We start from the raw sequence: 13,226 nt of genomic DNA, 5'->3' as shown, positions 1-13,226 counted from the left end.
GTTGCTTAGAATAAGACGTTCTACAGCATACTAACAGTTAACTTTAATGTGAACCACATTAAGTTCTGGACCTTCAGATTTATTGAAGAACATCAAAACTTTAGCCAGTTGGGACAGACTGATTCAGAGGAATGCTGGGAAATCTAATGATAAACGGTATTGATGCTAAAATGATTGGGAAGGAGCAGGGTCGGACTGAGATGCCAGGGGCCCATCAGAAAACCTTGGACCATAGGCCCACTCTCTAAACTACTACTCCTACTCTCCTCCCTTAACTTCTTTATTATCCAAGCCTCTCTTCTCTATCCTTCCATCTCTTTTTCCCATATAGACATAGGGTATGACCGTGCAATTGGCCAAATAGTCAGAAGCAAGAGGGCCCACTGACACCTGGGCCCACCGGGAGTTTTCCTAGTATCCTGGTCGGCCAGTCCGACACTGGGAAGGAGCACATAGTAATAATAAATTCTAGGGTTCTCTATTGCAAAACAGGTCCCAGGAGCCCATAGAACAGCCGTGATGTAATATTTAAGGCCCAGAGTTCCAGTGAGAATTATTCCTCAGTTTCTACTAGCGGTCAACAATGTGTTTGTATAGATAAGCCAACTGGCCAAGCAAACAGGAATCTTTATACTCATAGTCTGTAGGGAAACAATATGGCAGCTCATAATCTATAGAGCCTGTGCTACAGGACTATTATTTGTACATTGATGATGGGGAATATCCCAACTATATATAAGTACGAGAAGTGTATGGTGAGGCAAGTGCCTTTAGTGAATGGGATTTATGGCTGCCAGGAAGGGGCCAGGCAGTGATGTCATTGGGCAGGGAGCAGTGATGTCACCGTGGAGAGGAAGTTACATCACAGTGGGTGGAATGAGTGACGCCAGGTGGTGGGGATCTTGACACCAAGGGAACTCCTGTCCTGATTTCATAATTTGGATAACTGGGCAGGCATTTTTGACCCGGACAGAGCTGTCCAGACAGGGGGCAACTATAATAGGATTTGGGGGGGGGGGGGGGGTAAGCTCAAAGGCCATATATAACGCCACTAGATTGGCAGTAAAAGTCAACACTAGATAGTACAGTCTTGGGATTCTCTGATCTATGCTATCTCACATGGTTAGTGGCAACCCACAGCATGGCTAGAGAAGGGTTAAATCCCCCAAAATATCTGAAAAGCCCCATATTTCATTTATTTATGCCCCGTATGAGAGGTCACTAAATTCAACTGCAGCTAAATACCAACAATGTGGAGGCCTAACGTTACCCCTCTAATAAGGTCCTGTCAAATGTCTATTTATACCAGAACCAGAACTGAACCCAAAAAAAAATAGAAAAGTCGAGTCCAATTTCCTGCGGGTAGGGAAAAAAGGATCGGCGATAGCGGGGAAAGAAGGGCAGCATCTCAATTTGTTTATAAATTGCCCGAGATTGCAATCTATCAAGGTAATAGATGGAAGGGGAGCGCGGCGTGCTGTCCGATTAAGAATGGCAGATTGCGTGCTATCCATCAGGCGCCGCAGATAGATGTGATACGGGGGGAAGCCTGGCTCTGGATAGGAGGGGATACACATCAGTTTATTCTAATCGGCCAGTAGTCAGAATAATGCCAGCCTTTCTGATTGGTGTGAATGGGCAGTTTCTCCTACCTGTCCTGCCAACACATGGGGTAAAAGCCCAGAGGTGCCTTTAGTAGTGGTGGGGCCCCAGGCAGCAGTAGGGAGTTGTAAGATCTACATATCTTACCCTATCACTGCCATCTTGCCCTACCGTAATCAATTTGTCCTTTGTCCCCTGTCATCATTATCATACCCGCTCCCATCTTACCCTACCATCACCATCCTCACCTATTGCCATTGTCTTCCCCCACTGTCATCATTATCATACTGCCCCCCTCTTACCCTACCATCACCATCCTCACCTATTGCCATTGTCTTCCCCCACTGTCATCATTATCATACTGCCCCCATCTTACCCTACCATCACCATCCTCACCTATTGCCATTGTCTTGCCCCTCTGTCATCATTATCATACTGCCCCCCTCTTACCCTACGATCACCATCCTCACCTATTGCCATTGTCTTGCCCCTCTGTCATCATTATCATACTGCCCCCCTCTTACCCTACCATCACCATCCTCACCTATTGCCATTGTCTTGCCCCTCTGTCATCATTATCATACTGCCCCCCTCTTACCCTACCATCACCATCCTCACCTATTGCCATTGTCTTGCCCCTCTGTCATCATTATCATAATGCCCCCCTCTTACCCTACCATCACCATCCTCACCTATTGCCATTGACTTGCTTCGCTGTCATCATTATCATACCCACCCCCCTCTTACCCTACCATCACCATCCTCACCTATTGCCATTGACTTGCCCCTCTGTCATCATTATCATACTGCCCCCTTCTAACCCTACCATCACCATCCTCACCTACTGCCATTGTCTTGCCCCACTGTCATCATTATCATACTGCCCCCCTCTTACCCTACCATCACCATCCTCACCTATTGCCATTGACTTGCCCTACTGCCACCATGCTCCTCTACTGCTGCCATTCTGACCCTACTGTACTCACTATATGTGGTGCCCCAATATACATTTGGTCCCTGGGCAGTTGCGCCCCTACTGGAAGCCAAGCAGCACACTTAGTGGATACGGAATTTCCTCCATGAGTTGAGGCACTTTAACTCCAGAGCCATCTAATACGTTCCATTAGCATCTGGACAGCAGGAAGCATTTGTGTGTCCCAGAGGAGCGAAGAGCTGCTTTGTCAGGCAGAAACGTGGCTAATACAAAGCCTATTTATGGATAACACCGGCCCAATCCTCCGCTGCTCGTTGGCGCCTGTTCATGTGTAAAAAATGCTCAATGACCCGCAGTCTGAAGGCCTTATCTGGGAAACCTCCCCTTTAATCAATTTAACTCATTTGAATGTGGGGTGTGAGACTCAAGTTGACCTTTATATTTAAAGAAAGTAACATTTTTACATTTCTGAACTTTGAACAAACAGTACAGTGTGAAGATATAGTTTATAGTAAGCCCAGAACATTCCTTCTCTGTATATTTGTATTTATACATATGGGAGGGAGGTGCCATAGTGTTTCCCTTAGACAGTACAGTATGGGGGTACAGCTTATTGTGTGCCCAGAACATTCCTTCTCTGTATATTTGTATTTATACATATGGGAGGGAGGTGCCATAGTGTTTCCCTTAGACAGTACAGTATGGGGGTACAGCTTATTGTGTGCCCAGAACATTCCTTCTCTGTATATTTGTATTTATACATATGGGAGGGAGGTGCCATAGTGTTTCCCTTAGACAGTACAGTATGAGGGTACAGCTTATTGTGTGCCCAGAACATTCCTTCTCTGTATATTTGTATTTATACATATGGGAGGGAGGTGCCATAGTGTTTCCCTTAGACAGTACAGTATGAGGGTACAGCTTATTGTGTGCCCAGAACATTCCTTTTCTGTATATTTGTATTTATACATATGGGAGGGAGGTGCCATAGTGTTTCCCTTAGACAGTACAGTATGGGGGTACAGCTTATTGTGTGCCCAGAACATTCCTTTTCTGTATATTTGTATTTATACATATGGGAGGGAGGTGCCATAGTGTTTCCCTTAGACAGTACAGTATGAGGGTACAGCTTATTGTGTGCCCAGAACATTCCTTTTCTGTATATTTGTATTTATACATATGGGAGGGAGGTATCACCTTTATAGAATCTATGGAAAGCCCTGCATTAGGAATACCATGATACCCATATTTTTCAATATTTCCATTAGATAAAGAGAAATAAAATAATAATGCCTAACGGCTCTTTATAAGGACACAAGACAATTACTACTATGCAGAATTCCTGATTGCAGCTAATTTATGAATCGCGCTGCTTTCTGTAAGCGCATGCAATTTCCCATTCTAACTGCGCAGGTACCGATGCTAATGAAGGAAAACTGACCAGACGGGAAGATGGGGGCCTGGGGAGGCTGATATTCTCCCCATGGATAGAATAAAGGAGGGGAGGCCAAGAGCAGGGCGTCTAATTAAGAAAAGAAGAGAACACCTGCGCGGGGAAGGAAGGGACGGCTGGAATTGAATTAGCAGACAATGCAGCGCCCGCAAAGGCCACTTTCTAATTAAGAGCTGCCAGTCGGCAGAAGGAAACCCACAATAAAGAAAGTGTCAGGCAGCATTAGTATCAAGGTACCCCAAAATGCAGCCCCGCTGTTAATTAAACGCCCCACGTCCAGAAACGTGCCAATCCGGCTCAGGCCTATTCAGCAGCCTCGGGAAAGTAAAGGTCTTAAAGGGAAACTCCAGCTTTGGAATAAAAATTTGTTTAAGAGCCCCACGCAACACAGAAACCCCTAATATACCTATCACTTTAAAAAGCAGGAATAAATACCATTTCTATATGCTGAAATTGATCTGCAAAACAGTTCTTATCTTTCTGCATCAGGCAGGGGAGGGGGGACTAAAACACTGATGTTACAAATTGTAACAACTTCTCCACAGCTTACAGACAGCATGCAGGAACTACATTACCCACAATGCATTGCACTAGGTCAAGTGTGCAGGGGATTGTGGGATTGGGAGTCAAGTGTGCAGGGGATTGTGGGATTGGGAGTCAAGTGTGCAGGGGATTGTGGGACTGGGAGTCAAGTGTGCAGAGGATTGTGGGATTGGGAGGGGGCAGGCAGAAGGCAGGCTGAGGACAGGCGACTACTGTTACATTTATTTGAGTCTCAAAGTAGTCAGATCAGCAGGGGAACAGGGGGCGGGGCTTAGGTTCCAAACCATATTATTTCATTAATGTATATTGCAAACGTAAAAGTTATGTTTAATTTTCAAAAAGCTCGTGTTAGGGCGGCATTCTCCATTAAAGGACAAATAACACTAAAATAGTAAATTATCTCATTAGATCTACTCCAGGCCAATGTCTTTATACCATGGACACCAGTGGGTTCGTCAGTTGGACACGTTGGTAATTTGCCAATGTACTATATGTGCCATAGTGTGCTGAGGAAGTGAAGAGGAGCCACAGCGCCCCTTGGTTTCCTTGTACAAGGTCAGTGGAAGCCAAGACTTCATGCCATGTAGGTCTCAGACCATCTAGGTGTTTCTTCTATCAAAGCATTTGGATCCATGGGGCTAAACAAAACGAAGATAACAGACTTACCAGCAACATGGCCGAGCTCCCGTTAGGCCTTGATAACTGGATGGTCATTTCAGGGAACATTCTATCGATCCGGCTGATTACATCATCAATGTATCTAGAAAAATAAATGAAGACATTTCAGGGCTTCCTTCTGTATTGACTCAACATGACTTTCATAATGCATTTGTCCTTGGGGTGAGCACCATACTCAATAGCATTCTACAATGCACAGCGTAAGAACAGCAACTTCACTACCTTTATTAGTATGGTATTAGTTTGCTCTGAAGTGTCGGACTGGGGAATCAGGGGCAACCAACAAACCTTGGACCAGAGACCTGCTCTGTGAAACTGCCAGTGGCCATGGAATAGAAGGAAAAGGCCATGTGGTTGGTTGAGTAAAGGTGCCCATACACCTTCAGATCCGCTCACTTGGCAATGTCGCCAAGCGTGTGGATCTTCTCCCGATATCCCCCACCTACGGGTGGGCGATATTGGGAGAATCCAGGCTAAACCCAGGTTCAAACGATCGAATTATAATGGCAGGTATAGGCAAAGTCAGTCCGGGGACCGCATCAACGAGCCGATGTGGCCCCGATCCGACTACATTTTCTAACCTGCCCGATCGAGATCTGGCCGACTACCCGTCAGTAGTGCCCATACATAGGCCAATTAGCTGCCGAATCTGTCTAAGGGACCCATATCCACAGCTAGAATCGGCCCGTGTATAGGGACCTTAAGCCGGAGAGTCTACTCACACCTTGGCTTACCAGAAGTTTTCCTGGTACCTAGCCCAATACTATGCCAATCCTTGCCAGCTATTGATGGGACAGGCCATCAAGAACGTCCCATAGATGGACCAATCAAGCTGTTGAATTGGCATGACCATGCATGGCCACCTTTTCTCATGTTCCTCCTGGAGCAACAAATTGACCAATTATACCTCTAGTACAGGTATAGGACCCGTTATCCAGAATGCTCGGGACCAAGGGTATTCCGGATAAGGGGTCTTTCCGTAATTTGGATCTCCATACCTTAAGTCTAGTAAAAAATCAATAAAACATTAATTAAACCCAATAGGATGGTTTTGCATCCAGTAAGGATTATTTACATCTTAGTTGGGATCAATTGCAACGTACTGTTTTATTATTACAGAGAAAAAGGAAATCAGTTTTAAAATTCTGAATTACTTGATTAAAATGGAGTCTATGGGAGACAGGCTTTCTGTAATTCGGAGCTTTCTGGATAACGGGTTTCCAGATAAGGGATCCCATACCTGTACAAGGAAAAGAAATATTAGATCAAGAAAAGCCAATACAGGTATGGGATCCCTTATCCGGAAACCCGTTATCCAGGAAGTTCCAAATTAAAGAAAGGCCATCTCCCATAGACTTCATTATAAGCAAATAATTCTAATTTTTAAAAATGATTTCCCTTTTCTCTGTAATAATAAAACAGTACCTGTACTTGATCCCAACTAAGATATAATTACCCCTTATTGGGGCAGAACAGCCCTATTGGGTTTATTTAATGGTTAAATGATTCCCTTTTCTCTGTAATAATAAAACAGTACCTGTACTTGATCCCAACTAAGATATAATTACCCCTTATTGGGGGCAGAACAGCCCTATTGGGTTTATTTAATGGTTAAATGATTCCCTTTTCTCTGTAATAATAAAACAGTACCTGTACTTGATCCCAACTAAGATATAATTACCCCTTATTGGGGCAGAACAGCCCTATTGGGTTTATTTAATGGTTAAATGATTCCCTTTTCTCTGTAATAATAAAACAGTACCTGTACTTGATCCCAACTAAGATATAATTACCCCTTATTGGGGCAGAACAGCCCTATTGGGTTTATTTAATGGTTAAATGATTCCCTTTTCTCTGTAATAATAAAACAGTACCTGTACTTGATCCCAACTAAGATATAATTACCCCTTATTGGGCAGAACAGCCCTATTGGGTTTATTTAATGGTTAAATGATTCCCTTTTCTCTGTAATAATAAAACAGTACCTGTACTTGATCCCAACTAAGATATAATTACCCCTTATTGGGGGCAGAACAGCCCTATTGGGTTTATTTAATGGTTAAATGATTCCCTTTTCTCTGTAATAATAAAACAGTACCTGTACTTGATCCCAACTAAGATATAATTACCCCTTATTGGGGCAGAACAGCCCTATTGGGTTTATTTAATGGTTAAATGATTCCCTTTTCTCTGTAATAATAAAACAGTACCTGTACTTGATCCCAACTAAGATATAATTACCCCTTATTGGGGCAGAACAGCCCTATTGGGTTTATTTAATGGTTAAATGATTCCCTTTTCTCTGTAATAATAAAACAGTACCTGTACTTGATCCCAACTAAGATATAATTACCCCTTATTGGGGCAGAACAGCCCTATTGGGTTTATTTAATGGTTAAATGATTCCCTTTTCTCTGTAATAATAAAACAGTACCTGTACTTGATCCCAACTAAGATATAATTACCCCTTATTGGGGCAGAACAGCCCTATTGGGTTTATTTAATGGTTAAATGATTCCCTTTTCTCTGTAATAATAAAACAGTACCTGTACTTGATCCCAACTAAGATATAATTACCCCTTATTGGGGGCAGAACAGCCCTATTATAGGTATCTAAAGACAGGTCTGAGTTTAGGGCCCGCCTCGTCATACTCCTCCAAACACCGCGCCATTACCAGCAGATGAATTCCACCAACGTGCCAGTGGAGTTGGGGCCCCAACAGGACCAGGGTTGCTCCCGGTGCCCCAGAGGACAATATGGTTAATTCTATGTATATATCACAGTTGTGGGGCAACATGGTGTTTTGTCACAAAGTTCTCTCCCCAACTTTACTCTGTTCTAAGCCAGACGCGGGGACATGTTATCGCCAGTTTTACTCTTCATTTCCGAGTGAGTGACAGGCGGTGGCGTTGTTGCCGTTGGAGCGCAGACGGCGCTTCGGTGTTCCCGAGCTCAGCACAATTGCGCTGTCGCTTGCCGGAGAACAAAGGTCACTGCTAACTATATGCTAATAAAGACATAAGGAATTTCGTTGCTGCCAAACCACAATCAATAAAGCTCTCAGGCCTGGGCGCTCCCTGCAGTCTGCAGAATATAATGAACTATTCCCTGCCAATGCAATCTCCCGGGCTGAGCTAGACACATTGCTGAAGTCCCGAGAATGGAGTGGCGGAATGTCCTTCTCAGCACTTTCTGAATGTTCAACTCTGATGAACAGAGACTGCGGTGCCTGTAGCTGGCTGAGCATGCTGGGAGTTACAGATCCTATATAAGCCCCATTGTAAGCAGCAGTCCTGCCCTGCTTTATGGCTGAGATTCTAGCTATCTGTATAACAAAGCATTCTGTCACAGTGGCACAGATCCTATCTGATCCCCCCATTGTAAGCAGCAGTCCTGCCCTGCTTTATGGCTGAGATTCTAGCTATCTGTATAACAGAGCATTCTGTCACAGTGGCACAGATCCTATCTGATCCCCCCCATTGTAAGCAGCAGTCCTGCCCTGCTTTATGGCTGAGATTCTAGCTATCTGTATAACAGAGCATTCTGTCACAGTGGCACAGATTCTATCTGATCCCCCCCATTGTAAGCAGCAGTCCTGCCCTGCTTTATGGCTGAGATTCTAGCTATCTGTATAACAGAGCATTCTGTCACAGTGGCACCGATCCTATCTGATCCCCCCATTGTAACAGCAGTCCTGCCCTGCTTTATGGCTGAGATTCTAGCTATCTGTATAACAGAGCATTCTGTCACAGTGGCACCGATCCTATCTGATCCCCCCATTGTAACAGCAGTCCTGCCCTGCTTTATGGCTGAGATTCTAGCTATCTGTATAACAGAGCATTCTGTCACAATGGCACAGATCCTATCTGATCCCCCCATTGTAAGCAGCAGTCCTGCCCTGCTTTATGGCTGAGATTCTAGCTATCTGTATAACAGAGCATTCTGTCACAGTGGCACAGATTCTATCTGATCCACCCATTGTAACAGCAGTCCTGCCCTGCTTTATGGCTGAGATTCTAGCTATCTGTATAACAGAGCATTCTGTCACAGTGGCACAGATCCTATCTGATCCCCCCATTGTAACAGCAGTCCTGCCCTGCTTTATGGCTGAGATTCTAGCTATCTGTATAACAGAGCATTCTGTCACAGTGGCACAGATTCTATCTGATCCCCCCATTGTAACAGCAGTCCTGCCCTGCTTTATGGCTGAGATTCTAGCTATCTGTATAACAGAGCATTCTGTCACAGTGGCACAGATCCTATCTGATCCCCCCATTGTAACAGCAGTCCTGCCCTGCTTTATGGCTGAGATTCTAGCTATCTGTATAACAGAGCATTCTGTCAGTGGCACAGATCCTATCTGATCCCCCCATTGTAAGCAGCAGTCCTGCCCTGCTTTATGGCTGAGATTCTAGCTATCTGTATAACAGAGCATTCTGTCACAGTGGCACAGATCCTATCTGATCCCCCCATTGTAAGCAGCAGTCCTGCCCTGCTTTATGGCTGAGATTCTAGCTATCTGTATAACAGAGCATTCTGTCACAGTGGCACAGATCCTATCTGATCCCCCCATTGTAAGCAGCAGTCCTGCCCTGCTTTATGGCTGAGATTCTAGCTATCTGTATAACAGAGCATTCTGTCACAGTGGCACAGATCCTATCTGATCCCCCCATTGTAAGCAGCAGTCCTGCCCTGCTTTATGGCTGAGATTCTAGCTATCTGTATAACAGAGCATTCTGTCACAGTGGCACAGATTCTATCTGATCCACCCATTGTAACAGCAGTCCTGCCCTGCTTTATGGCTGAGATTCTAGCTATCTGTATAACAGAGCATTCTGTCACAGTGGCACAGATCCTATCTGATCCCCCCATTGTAACAGCAGTCCTGCCCTGCTTTATGGCTGAGATTCTAGCTATCTGTATAACAGAGCATTCTGTCACAGTGGCACAGATTCTATCTGATCCCCCCATTGTAACAGCAGTCCTGCCCTGCTTTATGGCTGAGATTCTAGCTATCTGTATAACAGAGCATTCTGTCACAGTGGCACAGATCCTATCTGATCCCCCCATTGTAACAGCAGTCCTGCCCTGCTTTATGGCTGAGATTCTAGCTATCTGTATAACAGAGCATTCTGTCAGTGGCACAGATCCTATCTGATCCCCCCATTGTAAGCAGCAGTCCTGCCCTGCTTTATGGCTGAGATTCTAGCTATCTGTATAACAGAGCATTCTGTCACAGTGGCACAGATCCTATCTGATCCCCCCATTGTAAGCAGCAGTCCTGCCCTGCTTTATGGCTGAGATTCTAGCTATCTGTATAACAGAGCATTCTGTCACAGTGGCACAGATCCTATCTGATCCCCCCATTGTAAGCAGCAGTCCTGCCCTGCTTTATGGCTGAGATTCTAGCTATCTGTATAACAGAGCATTCTGTCACAGTGGCACAGATCCTATCTGATCCCCATTGTAACAGCAGTCCTGCCCTGCTTTAGGATATGAAAAATTCTATTACTAAAATCTAACATCACAATTCTAATTTTGGGACAAAAATGCATAAAATATTGGTTTCCATCACTTCTCCCACAAATCAAGCCAGAATACTAAGTAGAAAGGGGCCTATTATGGATGTAATTAGCAAATCAAATCTTACACGCCACGCTAGGGAGATGCAACCGAACCCAATTTATTCTATCAAATGCATAAAATATACATCTGCGATCTCCCCCCTTTCTTTGAGGTTGGATTTGTGATTTATTTATTAACCTCTGAAGGCATTAAAAAAAAAAAAAAAAAAACCTGATAATTCCATCTCTGGTGACGCTGGTTGGAGCGCGAGTCTTTACATGTCAGCAAATAAATTGCCTTCGACTTGTTTTGTAACACCAATTAACGATGTTTAATAAAGTGGGATACGTGGCCCTTATACGCGGCGCGGGGAGGATCTGAGAGACAGAAGAACTGCAAGGATCGGATGGAACCAGGCAAAGTCCTGCTGGGCCCAGGATACCAGGGGGCCCTCCTGCCCATGCAACAATTCTGCCTTCTATTCCTCGGTCTCAGTCATTCATTTTCCTATATGAGAACAAATAGGGTAAATGGAGAGAAGGCTTAGCTAATAGTAGGGGAAGACAAGAAGAGACGGACAGAACAATGAATAGAAGCAGGAAGTGAGAGTAAAGGAAAATGTGGGCTTAGGGTCTAAGGGTTTCAGGTGGGCCCCGGGCATCCTAGTCCGACACTTGGAATCTTTTTTTTTCATGTTTGGATTTTTTAGAACTAAAAACCGCTAAGACTTGCTGAGATCATGTAGAAGACCAACAGCTTTTCATTATTTATTTTTGATAAGGGACCCGCATTGGAAACCTGGGAAGCGTCAGAAGAAGGTAAATACCTTCTTCTTCTGACCCTTCCCAGCTTTCAAATGGGGGGTCACTGACCCCCGCAGCCAAATAACTATTGCTCCGTGAGGCTCCAGTTTTCTTGTTATTGTCACTTTGTATAGCCTATATCTCTATTTGGACCTTCTCCTATTCATACACCCGTCTCTCATTCAAACCACATCCTGGTTACTAAGGTCATTTGGACCCTAGCAACCAGATAGATGGGGAAAAAGACAGCAGGGTCTTATAAGCCAAAATGCAAGGGGGCTGGATACCAAGCAGTGGTCTTTTATGCAGCCTAGCTGCATATATTGGTCCCTTAGACCAATTTGGCAGCTTATCGGCCCGGGCACTAACGATGGGTCTGCCCGACAGACATCTGGCCTGAAAATGGCCAGATCTCGATCGGGCAGGTTTGAAAATTAGTCGGATCGGGGACCGCATTGGCTCATTGATGTGGTCCCTGAACCGACGGACGCCTATACTTGTAGCTCTAATTTGTATGAGCCCGATGTCACCCACCCGTAGGTGGGGATATTGGGAGAAGACCCGCTCGCTTGGCCACCTTTAGTACTGCCTTGGGCGCCAATACTACGGCCGGGCTCGCATACAAACATAGGAACAGTTAGGAGCTAACATATGGGTTTAAGTTGAAATAGCAATGTTGGCTGTTTTACAACTGTAAACCACGGGGGCCAGGGATTCTATGCCGATCAATCCTCTTTTTGTGTGTGTTTGCAGTATTTTCCCTGAATACAGATAAGATATTAACCTGCGCCATTGCCATGTAAGGATCATACAAGATGCAGCAATCTAGCAAGCCATTGGCTGGATATTGATGCAGTGCAAAAAGGGGGCATTTTCTTTAACAAATAGGTTTCCCTGGTGGATCATTTGGATTTTATGATGTTCTCAGATCTAATTTTTCACCAAGAAGGACCCAATTAGGCCGAGTATTGTTCTTAAAGTTCAGGATTACAAATATATATATCTATGCCTACTGCACCAAGCAAAGGAGCCTTATATTATCCTCATCCTCTTTTTGTTATAGCGCCAACAGGTTTATGGACACGTTACAGTACTGACGGATGCGCTAATACGTATCCCAGGCGCTCAGCTGGGCCATATAAACAATGAATCACTGTGTCCCAGGTAAAGCTTATGCTCCTTAAAAGTCCTAAAAAGATATATTGTATTGTAGGTTGGGTAGGGTGGGAGGTTTGAATTGACTGCAATGGTTTGGATGCCAAGGACCCTGTGCTATAAGCGATACCAAAACCATTGCCCAAGGGTTACATGTACAAGTCATCACGGGCACAACTTCTCTTGGCCACATGCGTAGGTATCTCTATGGATAAGAAACACATCAGGTGCCTGTTTTTAATGGGTACAACAGATTGGATGAGCCAATATCCTTCTGCTGCTTACGCTCCAGGGTTGCATCGGCCAATGATTTATCAGTATTAATGAGCAGGATCTGCATCTGGCCCTAATCCATTAGTGGCTTTCAAACCAATGCAAAAAATTGTTGACCCGTGCCGGTCCACTATTTTCGTTGTGCTGGTCAACTATATTTTGCTGGACTGTGCTGGGAGTGCCGACTCTCTGGGCTGTGCACCGAGTAAGAATTGTTGG

The 13,226-nt window shown here is 44.7% G+C and overlaps 1 protein-coding gene across 2 annotated transcripts in view; it reads right to left on the bottom strand.

Moving 5' to 3' along the window:
- The window catches only part of med27 (mediator complex subunit 27), a 173,747-nt gene that overhangs the window by 38,461 nt on the left and 122,060 nt on the right, over positions 1 to 13,226 (bottom strand). For both annotated transcript variants that reach the window (XM_018096710.2, NM_001011132.1), the window contains exon 4: positions 5,199 to 5,292. In XM_018096710.2, the coding sequence (XP_017952199.1) occupies positions 5,199 to 5,292 (94 nt within the window). The remainder of the gene's footprint in view (positions 1 to 5,198; positions 5,293 to 13,226) is intronic.

This window comes from Xenopus tropicalis, chromosome 8, assembly GCF_000004195.4.
Source record: "Xenopus tropicalis strain Nigerian chromosome 8, UCB_Xtro_10.0, whole genome shotgun sequence".
NCBI classification, from domain to species: domain Eukaryota; kingdom Metazoa; phylum Chordata; class Amphibia; order Anura; family Pipidae; genus Xenopus; species Xenopus tropicalis.
Note: the sequence above shows the minus strand (reverse complement) of the source record. Positions and strands in the feature narration are given on the sequence as shown.